Raw genomic sequence first — 13,034 nt, forward strand, 5'->3', positions numbered from 1 at the left:
ACTTGTGAAAGAATGACTAAAATAGGGTTAAACTCGCCCCAGGTTGTGCAGCGGTTCCGCCCGAAAGTGACCCTTTTGAGCCAAGGCTGACGACATTGATTTGCCGTTTTACCGTCTAGTCAGTTGCATGGACCTGCTAGGCTCGGTCTGACTCTGCCTTCTGGCCTTTTGGCGACCAAGCCATCGTCGGTCGCTTTTTTCTTTCTCTTATTTATTATTATGATTATTTGTTTTCTCGCCCTTCGTTGTTATCAGTTCCCATTACTACTCCGTACTTAATCTTATTTTAATTCCTTCCGCCTCGTCAACAAGATCCAGATCCCAGCAGATGACAACAGCCACTGTGGCGACGGGTCTCGTATTTTCAGTCCACGAGAGTGGATGCGGATGCCTGAAAATACGGGTACGAGAGTCAAGCGACCGCCGAGTTATACATACATAATTTGCATTACTCCTCCAAGGCAAACCATTATTAATGATACCTACTCCAACGGACTTGATCCAAAGTATAATATAGTTTAACAATGGTAGGTAGTCTATACACTTAGATAAATTCGTAGTTCTTGTAGGTAAGACTAAACACAAGCCAGTAATCCGCCCATCCCATCGAATCGAAAAGTCCCAGTCAGATCCAAGACCCGCGTCGTCGCATTCCAGAACAAACAAAAGGCCGGCCAACCGAATCTGTCGCGCTTTACGGTTTACGAAGAATAACTAATACTAATGTGTAATACAAAAGACGGAAAGTCCGAGGTCCAATTTGCCTCCCACTCCCAGGCTTCCTTCCCGGTTCCCACCTCCCTCCACCTGAAACCCCATTCCTTCGCATGAAACAGGGATTAACCTGAGCCGACTGATCTATAACTCTATTAGGCAATGACAGATGGCGATGCGATGATCAGGGTACAGATTAAATATATTAAATGTTGAGACAAAGGGGACGAGAAGAAACGAAAAAAAAAAAAAAAAATAGAAAGCGCCCCGTGGCCAGGCTTGGCCAAGCCTTGACAGCTTGCTTGCTAGCAAGTATGCGCACAATGCTCCAGCGAAGGGAGAGAGTACTTCCATACTCTGTAGGCATCGAGATATCCAATATTCCGTTTAAAAGACGCTCTGTGATGTAACCACCGGGAAACTTGTTTAGTTCTAGAAATGCATCTACCCTAGATACCTGGGAGTAGGCAGCCCTCCCTTGCTTCAAAACGACCGCCCTACATTCTATGTATGTACGTATGTACGTACGTTGAGAATTCTCCGTCATCCAGGGCCTTGATGACATGGAATGGAAGGGTTGATAATTACGAATAAGTAAAAACTACGGATTAAAAAAAAAATCAACATGCGGAAAGCTTGACGAATCTTATCGCTTATGACTTACAGCTCGGTCATCAGTTAATCTATGTTGGACCAAGGTTGATTTATGATTACAGTACAGCTGGGGCTCCTAAAGTAAGCGCAAGGCGGTTCATCTTCCTCGCGACACTCGACTAACCGAGTCCGGGCATATCGTGACAGATTACCTGATCTGACTGGAGTGAGTCCGTCGGAGTAGGGTAGAGGATGCCAAAAAGAGGAATATGCAAACTATGGTCCAAGCCACGTAAGACTGGGCGGAAAGGATTCACATACAGTGTATAAGGCTACCCAGGTTAAACTTATCTATCATAATACAATGCATAATCGCTAGTTGGTTATTGTTTGAGAGAAAACAAAAAAAGGAAAAGGAAAAGAAAAAGAAAAGAAAATTCGCATTCCCTCCCTTGCCCGATCAGCAGCCCCTCTCGAATCCAGAGCCCGGAATTTATTGTCCAGTCACGTTGATCCGCGTCGCAGATAAAGTTGGCGGGCGCAGTCGCAGGATTGAGCTTTGGCCGTGACATTATTGTATTCATAAAAGAACACTTGAATGTATCGAGAGGCGCAAGGCCGGTTCATATTCTGCTTACTGTCTATACTATAACGGTCCATGGATTTCTGACTTAATACCGATGTAGTAAATGCTGGACTAGAAATAGTACCCAGTGTTGGTAGAAGGAAGTGACTCAGGGACGAGCTATATTTTACAACACAGCCCTGTTGACAATTGTTGGTAAGATTATTACAAGCAGAAATGATGGAATAACTAACTGAAAACTCCCAAAGACAGGCACATGCACATGCACATGCACCTACACATGACCGATTTAATTACTTAACAAGTTACCTCGCTATGAAAATGGGAACATCCGACGCTGCCGTCCAGGCTACCGCGTAACTAAAGCGTGGGTTACGGCTTACAACCTATTATGGTACTCCGTACAAGCAGCTAACTAGCCACACTAGCGCTCAGGATAAGCGTATCGCCAACAAAGTCGGTCGAATCCTGGCCGGTCGTCTTGGCTGCTTGGCCGGCCCACTTGGAGATGCGTAAATTGTTTAGGCCAAGCAATTTGGCGGGTTTTGGGAGTCAGGAGTACAAGGCAGTTTGCAGCTGATGTCTCACATGGAGAGGAGGGGGAAGGGGACAAAAATAAGACATGAGCAGGAGGAAAGGGCAGAAGGCTGAAAGGCTGAGTTTGAGGGAGAGAAGGATTAGAAGTATATTAGTGGTATCAAGACTGAGTATTCAGTCCATAGAAATCTCATGGCAATCAACATTTATTTACAGGTTCCTTTGTTCTGATTTGGTTAAATACTCACTTTATGATTGTTAATCATGTAACAATCAATCAACTACGGTGTATTCCTTGACTATTACTCTACGGTGTAGTCTTGGGGGGGTACAGCAGCACATCCTGCGGACATACTCCGTACAATACACTCATGCATCCTCGAGTCAGATATCTTCGCCCCCAAAAAAACAAGATTAATCGACAACCTGACAGGTGCTAGGCAAGTGCGCCTTGAATGTACTCCGTAGACTACCTACCAACTCCGTCCCATACTCCGGTCCCGCAGCTGTATATGCTGGTACCGTGTGAGGGGAACGATCATAGTTCCTGCACCGCTGACTTCCCTGGCTTTATTTCTTTTCTGACCGACCAGTTCATCCGGCGGGTATGGCGGCCTCGGTACATATATCACCTGCAGAGCCCGTCTGCAGCAGAGGAGGGGCTGACAACTCAGATGGAAATCGATGTACCGCGGAAGTGTAGGACATGATGTCAAGCAAGGTACCCCCTTTGAATGATATCACAATCCGCTAAAATTGCCCGTACTACATTCAGAGCAGAGCCCGAGGCGACTTCTTGTTTTTGGGGTGTACGGGGAGTATGGAATATCGATAATATCGGGCCAATCTGGGTTTGTTTTCCCTCTTTTTTCTTTGTTCTTCAACTTGGTTCCGAAGTTAATTTTAAATTTATGATACTCCCCCTCCGTTTCCCCTCCTTTGACCTTTCATCATGGATTGCGGATCGTCGATTGAGTGTTTGTTCCGTGGTAGATGGATGCCACCCCTGCAAACTCTCCCAGCCTTCTCGGGGATCAAGCTTTGGTTTGTGATATGGGAACCGGATCCTGACCAACGGGATTTTTTTAATCAGCTGAACTTTTGAGTTTCTGAACGGCTTTTGTCTTATTTCTAATTTGTAGCCGGGGTTGGCTTCGCATCTATTTCCCCTAATAGCAGTATAGGATAGTTATAATATATTATAGTCTAGTGTTAATATACTTACCCCGTCTCGCCGTGTCCAATATTAATGCCATCACCCCGACCAACCCATCCCTGCTCCGTTCCAAGGTCTATTCCCAGAGCGACCAGCCCGATGCTACCTGTATGACTGACTGGTAGCACTGGACTAAATGCATAATCTCCGCTCAGCCAATAATACGCACATTCATGACTCAGACACAAAAATCCCCGAACCCGACAACTATTAGTACTCGACATGGGATATAGCTGTACTGTACGGGGTCGCAATGAGCGATATATACATAGGCAACTAAATATAAATCGGCGAGGTAGGGTTTGCTTGTGAAGATGCAGATACTTGCATACATAAGGAGTAACTCTCCGTACTCCAGATCACATTTTGCCTTCGTCCTTCAGCCCTTTTAGCCTGACTATAGTATAGGTATGGACTGAAACTAGCTATCGACCCAGTATGTACACAGTAACCACGGAGCTATTATTATTAACTAGTCACGACGGGAACTTCCCCCAACTGACATATCGTATCCTTCCACGAACCAAGTTTCCAGTCTATCTTTATTTGTTAAACATATTCCCCCCTCCCCTTAAACATGGATACAAACCAGTAACCCCCTCCTACGGATACCCTCTCCTTGCTTCCCCATTCCCGTCCCATCCATCCGCCCAGGTCGCACGAGGGGCGTTCCGTGATCCAGTCTCAGACAAAGCAGCATGGTATCATTGGTATGTTCGGTCCTTTCCAGACGATCTTGCTTGGTAGGTAACTGGTAAGGTATGGATGGGTTGCACTTGCATGCCGATGTAACCCTTGATTGGAATCAAGGTTGGCAAGGGGGAGGGGGGAAGGTCTTTTATGAAACGTTGCACGGGCTTTTATCCCCACTAGCATAATTGGGTTAAGGTAAGGCAGGGTTTAAAGGTGAGAGAAGTTTGGTTGGGAAATGGGACAAAGAAATGATGTGGTGGTTTTCTTGGCTTCGGTCTTTGGTTCTCTTTGTTTAGGGGTAAAACTCTTAGAGAGGGATTTTATTTTGATTTTTTCTATCTTGTTTTCCACGTTGCATTTCTTTTTAGTACCTTCCTTTTCTAATTCGATTATGTATTTAAATTGTTTTGGTTCTGTTTTAGACGCCGTTCCCCATAGTCAATAGTCAAACTAAAATAGTAGGCTAATCCTGGTTATTTCCGAGGGGGTTACTGTTCATCAGGAACTACTCCGTACTATTTCCCAAGCTATCAATAATAATGGCGTTCGACGATAATAATCAATGATTAATGATACAAATCAAGGCCAGGAAATTCAGCGCGTACACCGTAGGATGCTATTGGGTCTACGGAGTACTAGTTACCAGCCTCCTTGCCCCTCGGTGATAGTTCAACCGTGCCGACGCCTAAATATTGTGGGATATCCACCCTCCTGTCGTGAGGTTACCTTGTCGCCGCAGATCAACTACCTAACGGAGGCAATGCTAGACAGGATCAACCGTCCATTGCATAATGATCGATCATAGTCTGTTGGATTAGGTTAAGGACTTAAGGTACAGAGAAGGAGGGAGAGGGGCAAAAGGCGAGAACGGGGGCTTATCCATAATCCATGATCCAGCTGACTGTAAAGTGTAAACGTACCTAGTCCTCTAGTTGCAGGAGTTTAGTCTTTTAGGCTGTGCTTTTATGAACATGCCCCCCGCCCTGGCAACAGCTTGTTACCTTGTCCCCCGTAAGACAAGTAAAAGGTCAAGTCATGCCCGATGGCTGGACTTCATCCCCGATGGAACCATGCATCGTGGCGGAAATCAAATAAGTCGACTAACATCAAGTTGGTAACCTGTTCCGTTAAGGACTCACCACTAACCAGTCAACAGCACCTTCTCCTCCTCCCACACCAAGGATGCGTATCCCTGATCCAGGCGAAGCGTCAAAGCGCTGCAGAGCCAAGTGAATCTCCACCGACCAGTCGCCAGCCCAGAAACGACGAAGTGACACGAGTTTTCCGACTGGACCCTCGACAAGCCGATAGCCAAGGCTTAGCCTGGCGTGGTCCAGTCTTGCCTCCTGGTTTCTGTATTTCCGAGGCTCCGCTGATCGTATTTATGCATCCTTTTTTTTTTGTTCGTCCGCGGCGTCCGGCTGTCGGTCGGATGCGCATCTCGACTAAATTGACTTACATACGGAGTACATTACATTGGATAGGGCGGTTAGTATCCAGTACAAGAGTCTCATGTAGAGTGGACGATCGTTGATTATGGACCTGTGCCACCTAAACGATTGAGTTATTGTCCCTATTGACCGGGGGTAAGGGGTTATACCTTCTTCCACTTACCTGGCACTGTCACCACAACCCACCTCTCTTCTGCTCTTAACTCCGAGAGGCAAAAGCCCGAATTGGTATCCATAATCAATAAACGAGAAAATAATAAAAGAAAGAACTATAATAATAATAAAAAAAAATCAAACAGGCTGATACGTTCCACGGATCTGACGGGCCGATTAGGTAAAGGCGAGCGAGCGACCAAGTGTCCTTTTAATTCCTTATGGAGATTAATGAGTCCGCCGAGCGCTCCGTCCCGACACGAGCAAATGCTAATACGAGCTAATCCGTCATCCCAAGTCTGGGACTTGTCTGGGCAGTGTCACTGGCTCACTGCCAACCAACACCGGGAAAAGGCCGAGAGAATATGCTTAACACCAGTAAGGTTGGCAACTTGGCATTCTTTTTCCCCTCCCCGCGTAGGATCCTCCGCAATCTCTTTGGTCCTGGGACTCTTGAGAAACAATGCAGTCTGAATGGCCCTTATCCCCTCGAATTGAGGATCGAATACGGGCATACTCCGTGGAGTGTAACTTCGTGGCGCTCAGATAGCAACGAGTAATTAAAAAAAAAAAAAGAAAGGATGGTCTCGTGGATATGTCTCCTTTCAGGCTTTGTTCAGAACTCCGTCCAAGCCCATCCTCGCCTGTCTCGGCCAGTCAAGAACTCCATCTGGATCATGGAAAATGAAAATGGAGTAAGACAAAAGTCGGACATCTCTCTTTTCCGACCGACCCAAACGATGTGGATCGCGCGCCTTTGCGCCCCCCTCCAGCCCAATTGGGTCAAACCGTCGTAGCGAGGCTCCGCCCAGACCGCAGCTTGGAGGGATTAAAGTATCCGATGGAGCCAGTCAGAGTTGGACCGGGTTCAAATGGTTCAGGTCTTGTGTTCCTGCTTTCCCAGCCTTCCCGCTTCTGGCCGTGTGGGATTTTTGGGTCTTGAACTCTTGGGATGGCTCATCGCATGGACATGGGCTCAACCTTCCGCGGTAAGCCGGGGAGACGAAAGGACACGGGGAGAAACACGACCGACGTTCCAGAAACTCTCGTCGAAGATGGAAGAAAGTCATCAAAACTTCCGTAGTCCGTCCATTCCGGGGGTCCACTATCGCCCTCTCTCTCTCTGCACTTGCCTATACTGTGCAATGAACGGCGTACGGAGTACTCCGTAATTCACATACTCCGTAGTGTAACTCGTATATTTTTTGGGGATTGCCAAACCCACTTTTCTTTTCGACGCATACGCAGCCGAGCTCCAGAGTTGCATTTTGGCTAGGCATACTCCGACCGCCGTATGTTGGAGATGGGGCGAGACATTTTGGCCCCTAGAGAAGGCCGACCGGCGAAGAGTGACAGACAAGACGAGGCCGAGCGAGGAAAACGGAAACGGAAACAACCCCCAGTACTGCCCCGACTGACCGCCCGTTATCACCTGGTATCACCTGCTCTCACGTGTTGCCGATTGTAGTCTTGGACTCTTGGTTTGTTATTCCGTAGTCTGTACAGACTACAGACGATCGATGTCTTGACCTTCTTCCATCAGAAGACATCTGACGCCATCACGGGTCTCAATGAGAAATATGCGGTGGCCGTCCACCATCTCTCCTTACCTGCAATGGCGATCCTTATCGTGTCTCGACTCTGCATTCCTTCATTTACTAGTCCTTGGTGACTCAGGTTGGATGCGCTAGCCAGCGCTAAACAGGACTCGATTCATGATGGCTCATCTTTGCATTGTAGAGTGACTAACCGTGGCTGAAACTCAAGATAGGACAATCCTGCGCAGAATAAGGTCATCATGTCGACCAGGATAAAAGGTATCCAATAGAGTGTGTTTCCGTCGGGGATTAGTATCCTTGTTTACTGTATACTCCAACCATGGCATTGTTCCAGACTACTATCACCCAGTCAGAGAGGCTGTTCCCGCAGCAGAGGCTCACCACTGAGCGCATTACACCTCTGTCGTTACTGGATGCAACCTCGGTAGACTTCCAAGCCTCCTGTGCATCCTGGTTCTTCGACTGTCCCGAGCCAAAACATTTAGATCAATTGCGTCTGTCCGATCATTTACGCCAGTCGTTACAGATCACGCTGAACGCATATCCGCACTGGTGCGGGCTTCTGAGCATCGTCAACACCATTGCCAATGCGCCATCGCCACAAGAAGAGCACATACCGCCACATGCCCGACGATTTGGCCGAGCCCGCGTGTCATATGGGACGTCTCTGGATCCCGGCATTGAGTTTTCCGTCGCAAGGAGCGAAGCTACTCTGGAAACGCTATGTCCCACCTCTCGAACTACATCTCAACGTTTGTGGGACCGCTTGAAAGTCCCCTTTGCAGAGTTCGTCCCTCAAACAGCGCTCCAGAATCTCTTCAAGCCCATAGTTGCCAACTATGCGGGTCTTCTACCGCCCACAATGGCTATCCAGCTGACGACGCTGGCGTGCGGAGGATTTGTCCTTACTGTTAAGAGCGCGCATCCGCTAGCCGATGCGCATACCTTGATACATTTCGTGAAGGACTTGGCGAGGGTCAGCCGATCCTTGCTCTCTGGTTCGGAATTGCCCTCGTTGCACCCGGTTTTCCAGCCCGATGCACTTGATTCTTCTGCGGCCGGTGACATTAACGCCCCAACCGCCGACCAGGCTATCGTCGACCAGGCGCATAGCTTGCCATTTCATCGATACGACTGGTGGACGCAAAATCCCAATTGTGACAAACCTCCCCGCATCCCCGAAGCATTTCAAAACGAGGACCTGACTCCCGCGGGCAAGCCGATCCCTTGGCCAGAATGGAATTCGAAAGAGCCAGCGTCGGTCTACGAGGTGCATCTGACGTCCGAAGAAGTGGAAGTCCTCTGGAAGGAAGCCAATACGGAATCTTCTGATACACGAACAACAGCAACATCACCTGAGAGAATCAGCCGGCACGATTCGATTCTGGCCCATATTTGGTCCTGCGTCAACCGCGCCCGGCAATTAGACCAAGACCATGGACCGGTCCACTGCGATCTTACGTACGGGCAGCGTCCGGTTCTCCAGCTCGGCGAGCATTTCATGGGGTCACCCACCATTATGATGAATGTTGAGATGACAGGCCACGAGGCGACGGCTAGTGCGAGCCAACCCGGCTCGCTGCGGCGTATTGCCCAGCGCATTCGCGAGACTATCGGTCAGGTGAGCCGCGCGGACGCGGTGGCGGCACATCTGCACAGCCTGGCGTATGAAAAATCCCCACAACGCATCTGGCAGGGATTCCTGGGCCGACGCCATATTATGGTGACGCCCTGGGCACGCGCCGGACTCTACGAGATCGATCTTGGCCTAGGAAGCGGAGTCCGCTACGCCGACGGGGTGCTTCCCGCCATGGACGGGCTCATCCTCATCAAAGAGGCGCCTCCATCTGCGCGCGGGACGCCATCCAAGATCCACTCTTGGACTGAGAGCGGGGTGGACGTGGTCATTGGCCTACGCACCGAGGATATGGACAGGTTGCTTGGCGATCCGCAGCTATTGGATCCCAGCAGTTGCCTGAACGGAGCAGAATAGGCGAATCAACCGGATTAAGCGAATAGCGTTTACACTCCTTCTCGCATACGAAACGAAAAGAAAAGCATAAAAGCAACAATCAAATCACTTCTGCCTAGCCTCTTTTTCGTCCCAAGAACCACAAGCCGCCAAGTGTTCTCCAAATCTTGGCTTCGAGTCATTTGGTCTTTGCGTTAAACATGCCTGGTCTGCCACGTGGAAACTCCATGAGTTCTGTTTCTCTTTCTGAATCATTGTTCTCCATCAACTCCAATTCCCCTACCCTACCTTAACCTACCTGATATTTGGTACGCTCTTCTGATTAGGATTTAACTCATACACTAGTAAAAGCTATTACTCCCCATTATCCTGGGCGAATGATCCATGGAAGGCAATCCCCCAAGATCCCGAGAAAACTTTCTTTTCTCTCTTTTTATGAACAATCTGAATTTCAGTCTTAAGTTATGCTCACGAACCCTTCGTCATGGATTAGTTCTAATTATGTGGTTATGTCATGTTTTCTTCTGAACTATATCGTTAGAGATTAGGTTGGATCAAGGTCTGGTTCGATCCTGGGGGTTTTACCTATCTTTTCTTTTCTTTTCCCCTCTCTACCCTCGACTTCGAAGGATTCATCTCAACTGCCGGAAAGAAAGAGCACGAGACGAGAATGCAAGAAAGAAACCCGGGCGCGTGGCGCATCCACCTTGAACTTCGTACGAGCCGAACAATGGCTCGGATCGCTGGTCCGGATACACCTCCCTTTCTCCCTCTTTCTTCCCAGAGTGTGACGAGTGCGGGATTTGCATGCCATTCGATTCACTTCCCGGCCTCTGCTGTGGCTGGTGGCTGAATAAAGTGTGAGTCATGACGGCTGAACTTCTCGGGGTTTGGTCTGGCCTCTGCTTGCTTGCTTGTTTGTTTGTTTGTTTGCTTCCACGGTCTTGATCTGACATGACCTGATCTGACCTGACCTGACAGCTCAGCTTCGCTTAGTTCAGCCTCTCCTCAGCTCAACGAAAGCCGGCGGATGCGGATGAAGCTTGAAGCTTCTGGGTAAGGGATTTGAACTTACCCTACCTTGCCATGCCCTACCCTATCCTATCCTATCCTATCCTATCCTATCCTATTCGCGCCCTACCCAAACTAGATATACCAGCTTGGACGCCTATGGCGTTTCGCGCCTCCGGATCGGCGTCTGGATTGGATGGGGATTATTTATTCTGGGTTTTTTTCCCTCCACGATGGTGTCTTCTGCCTTGGTAGGTTTTTTTACTAAGACACTTCTATCCTGCCTGTTATGACCTGGTATGCTGTTAAGCTTACTTTTGACGGATCCGGATCCGGTTGAAGGACCGAGACCGAGAGAGGGAGGGGGTCAGGTTGATGATTTCATCGTGCGAGATGGAATCTATAGTTGGTTGGGGCTTGTTGTACAGATGATACTGATTTCGATACATATTGGTGGCGAAGTAGATACTTAAGTAGACGGATGGCATTTTCTATATAGTAAGGACCAAATGGTATGGTTTGGTGGTGGTTGTGGTATATGTTGATATAAAGCATACAGGTGGATTCATGTCAATTGACGTACAGTACAAGTCATTCTTCTCTTTTCTCCATAGTTACATCTAGAAATACACATCCCCATAAGGTAATCACCACGATACTATCTATCTATACAATACAACGCAACACAAATCTAACAATCCGCGCGGCCAAAGTATCGTGGAAACGCCACCACATCCCGAATACTGGACACACCTGCCAAATAGCTCAAGAAACGATCAAACCCCATTCCGAAGCCCCCGTGCGGCGCCGTGCCCCACCGTCGCAAGTCGGCATACCATTCCAGGTGGGCGAGGTCCTCACCGGGCTGCAGATAAGGGTAGAGTGGCTTGTCGGTCGCCGCTGGGTCGGTGCCGGCCGTTTCCGCCGGCGACTGCTCGGACTTGATGAGGCCGTGGTCGCGCATGTTCTGGATGAGGTTGGGGAGGCGGTGTTCGCGGAGAGAACCTCCGGCTACTTCGCTGACCTCTGGGAGGAGGAGGTCGAAGCAGGCGACGGTTTCGTGGGGGGTGCTGGTGCTGGTGTTGGTGGTGTCGGACGGTGCCATGTAGAAAGGCTTCACGGATTTGGGGTAGTTGGTGACGAAGACGGGACGGCCGCCGCAGATCTCGTCGACGATGTACTTCTCGTGCTCGAGCTGCAGTCCGTCGGTCCAGATGGGCGCGTACTCAAACGACGCGGTGCCCTTGGCGACGGCGTCTTGGAGCTGCTCGATCGCCTGCGTATAGGTCATGCGGGCCCATTTCGGCCCGTCCATAAGATCCTGCCATCGCTGTCGTAGGTCCGGGCTGCTGGTGGTGGTTCCGTCTGCCTGTGCCTGCTCCTGGCCTGACTCGCCCGATCGCTTCGCCGAAAGGATCTCCTGGCCCACGGGGCTATCGTATAACCGTCGCGTCACATCACGCAGGATATGCTCCACGGAGTTGGTCAGCGAGTCCAGATCCGGCATGAAGTTCATCTCCGCTTCCAACATGTAGAATTCGCTGAGGTGGCGCGGCGTATCGCTCTTCTCCGCCCGGAACATGGGTGACATGGTCCAGACGTTTCCGAGTTCCGCCGCGTACGCCTCCAGGTGCAGCTGTGACGACACTGTCAGGTATTTCGGCGCCCGAAAGAAATGCTCGCCGTCCGGTTGTGTCGTCGCCGCCTCTCCCCGCGGTATCACCGTAAATGTCTCCCCGGCGCCTTCGCAGTCCGACGATGTTATCAGCGGTGGGTGCACCTGGACGAACCCGCCATTGGGCGCCTCGCGAAAGGTATTCCCGAGGTGGTAGAGGCATTCGGAGCGGAAACGCGACAGGAGGGAGTTGAACGGGGTTCGGAGACGGAGGTGAGGGACCTGGCGTAGGAATTCGGGGGTATGGTACTTCTTCTGAATCGGATATGTCTGCGTTCATCGTTTGTGATTAGCCTGCCTTGTTTGCACCTAGGACAGCTCGTTGGCAGAGGGAGTAGTATAATTACCTCGGGGTCTGCCTCACCGACGACATTCACAGCCGTGGTTTGCAGCTCATGGCTCTGCTCCTTGCCAGGTGGACAGGCTTTCCAAACCCCTGATATCTCGACAGCGGTCCCTGTAGTCAAGCTAAAGGAAGAAAAGGGAGTCCATTAGGTCTCGGGGCCGTTGAATATGGAAGTGATGGAAAGTGATTCAACGTACTCTGCCGCCTGCGCTGGTTTCAAGAAGGCCTGCACCGGCTCGGCGGTTGACCCATCGGTTATTTGTGCGAAGGCGAAGCGTTTCTGCTTGCGAACCGAACGGACAAAACCGTTCAATTGGATCTCCTGGTCCTCAAGGCTGGAGGACCCGTTGCGGCCCTTCTGGAGCACCTGCGCGCATCGTAGCAGCGACGGCCCCGCGTTTCCCGAAGATCTGTGGTTAAGTCTGACAGCAGACGTCGCAAAGGCCCTTCGCCATATCTGCATCTCTCACGTAGAAGTTAGAGCAGCACGGAGCTCTTGCGTGGTGCCGGAGTTGAAATGTTGATGA

At 49.9% G+C, this 13,034-nt stretch overlaps 3 protein-coding genes across 3 annotated transcripts; 1 reads left to right on the forward strand and 2 right to left on the reverse strand.

Moving 5' to 3' along the window:
• Positions 1 to 7,822: 7,822 nt before the first annotated feature.
• Positions 7,823 to 9,496, forward strand: LDX57_001746 (uncharacterized protein; the record flags this gene model as incomplete). Its single annotated transcript, XM_046083392.1, has 1 exon — positions 7,823 to 9,496. One exon carries the CDS (start codon positions 7,823 to 7,825, stop codon positions 9,494 to 9,496), a length of 1,674 nt encoding a protein of 557 aa, XP_045939349.1.
• A 611-nt stretch (positions 9,497 to 10,107) lies between these two features.
• On the reverse strand, positions 10,108 to 10,431 carry LDX57_001747 (uncharacterized protein; the record flags this gene model as incomplete). The annotated part of the gene is made up of 1 exon (XM_046083393.1): positions 10,108 to 10,431. The coding sequence occupies one exon, from the start codon at positions 10,429 to 10,431 to the stop codon at positions 10,108 to 10,110; it is 324 nt and encodes a 107-aa protein (XP_045939350.1).
• Positions 10,432 to 11,177: 746 nt separating this feature from the next.
• Positions 11,178 to 12,970, reverse strand: SLM5_1 (asparagine--tRNA ligase SLM5; the record flags this gene model as incomplete). The annotated part of the gene is made up of 3 exons (XM_046083394.1): positions 11,178 to 12,431; positions 12,509 to 12,629; positions 12,705 to 12,970. 3 exons carry the CDS (start codon positions 12,968 to 12,970, stop codon positions 11,178 to 11,180), a joined length of 1,641 nt encoding a protein of 546 aa, XP_045939351.1.
• Positions 12,971 to 13,034: the final 64 nt, after the last annotated feature.

The sequence above is a fragment of the Aspergillus melleus genome (genome assembly GCF_016097325.1).
Source record: "Aspergillus melleus strain CBS 546.65 chromosome Unknown contig1, whole genome shotgun sequence".
Taxonomy (NCBI): domain Eukaryota; kingdom Fungi; phylum Ascomycota; class Eurotiomycetes; order Eurotiales; family Aspergillaceae; genus Aspergillus; species Aspergillus melleus.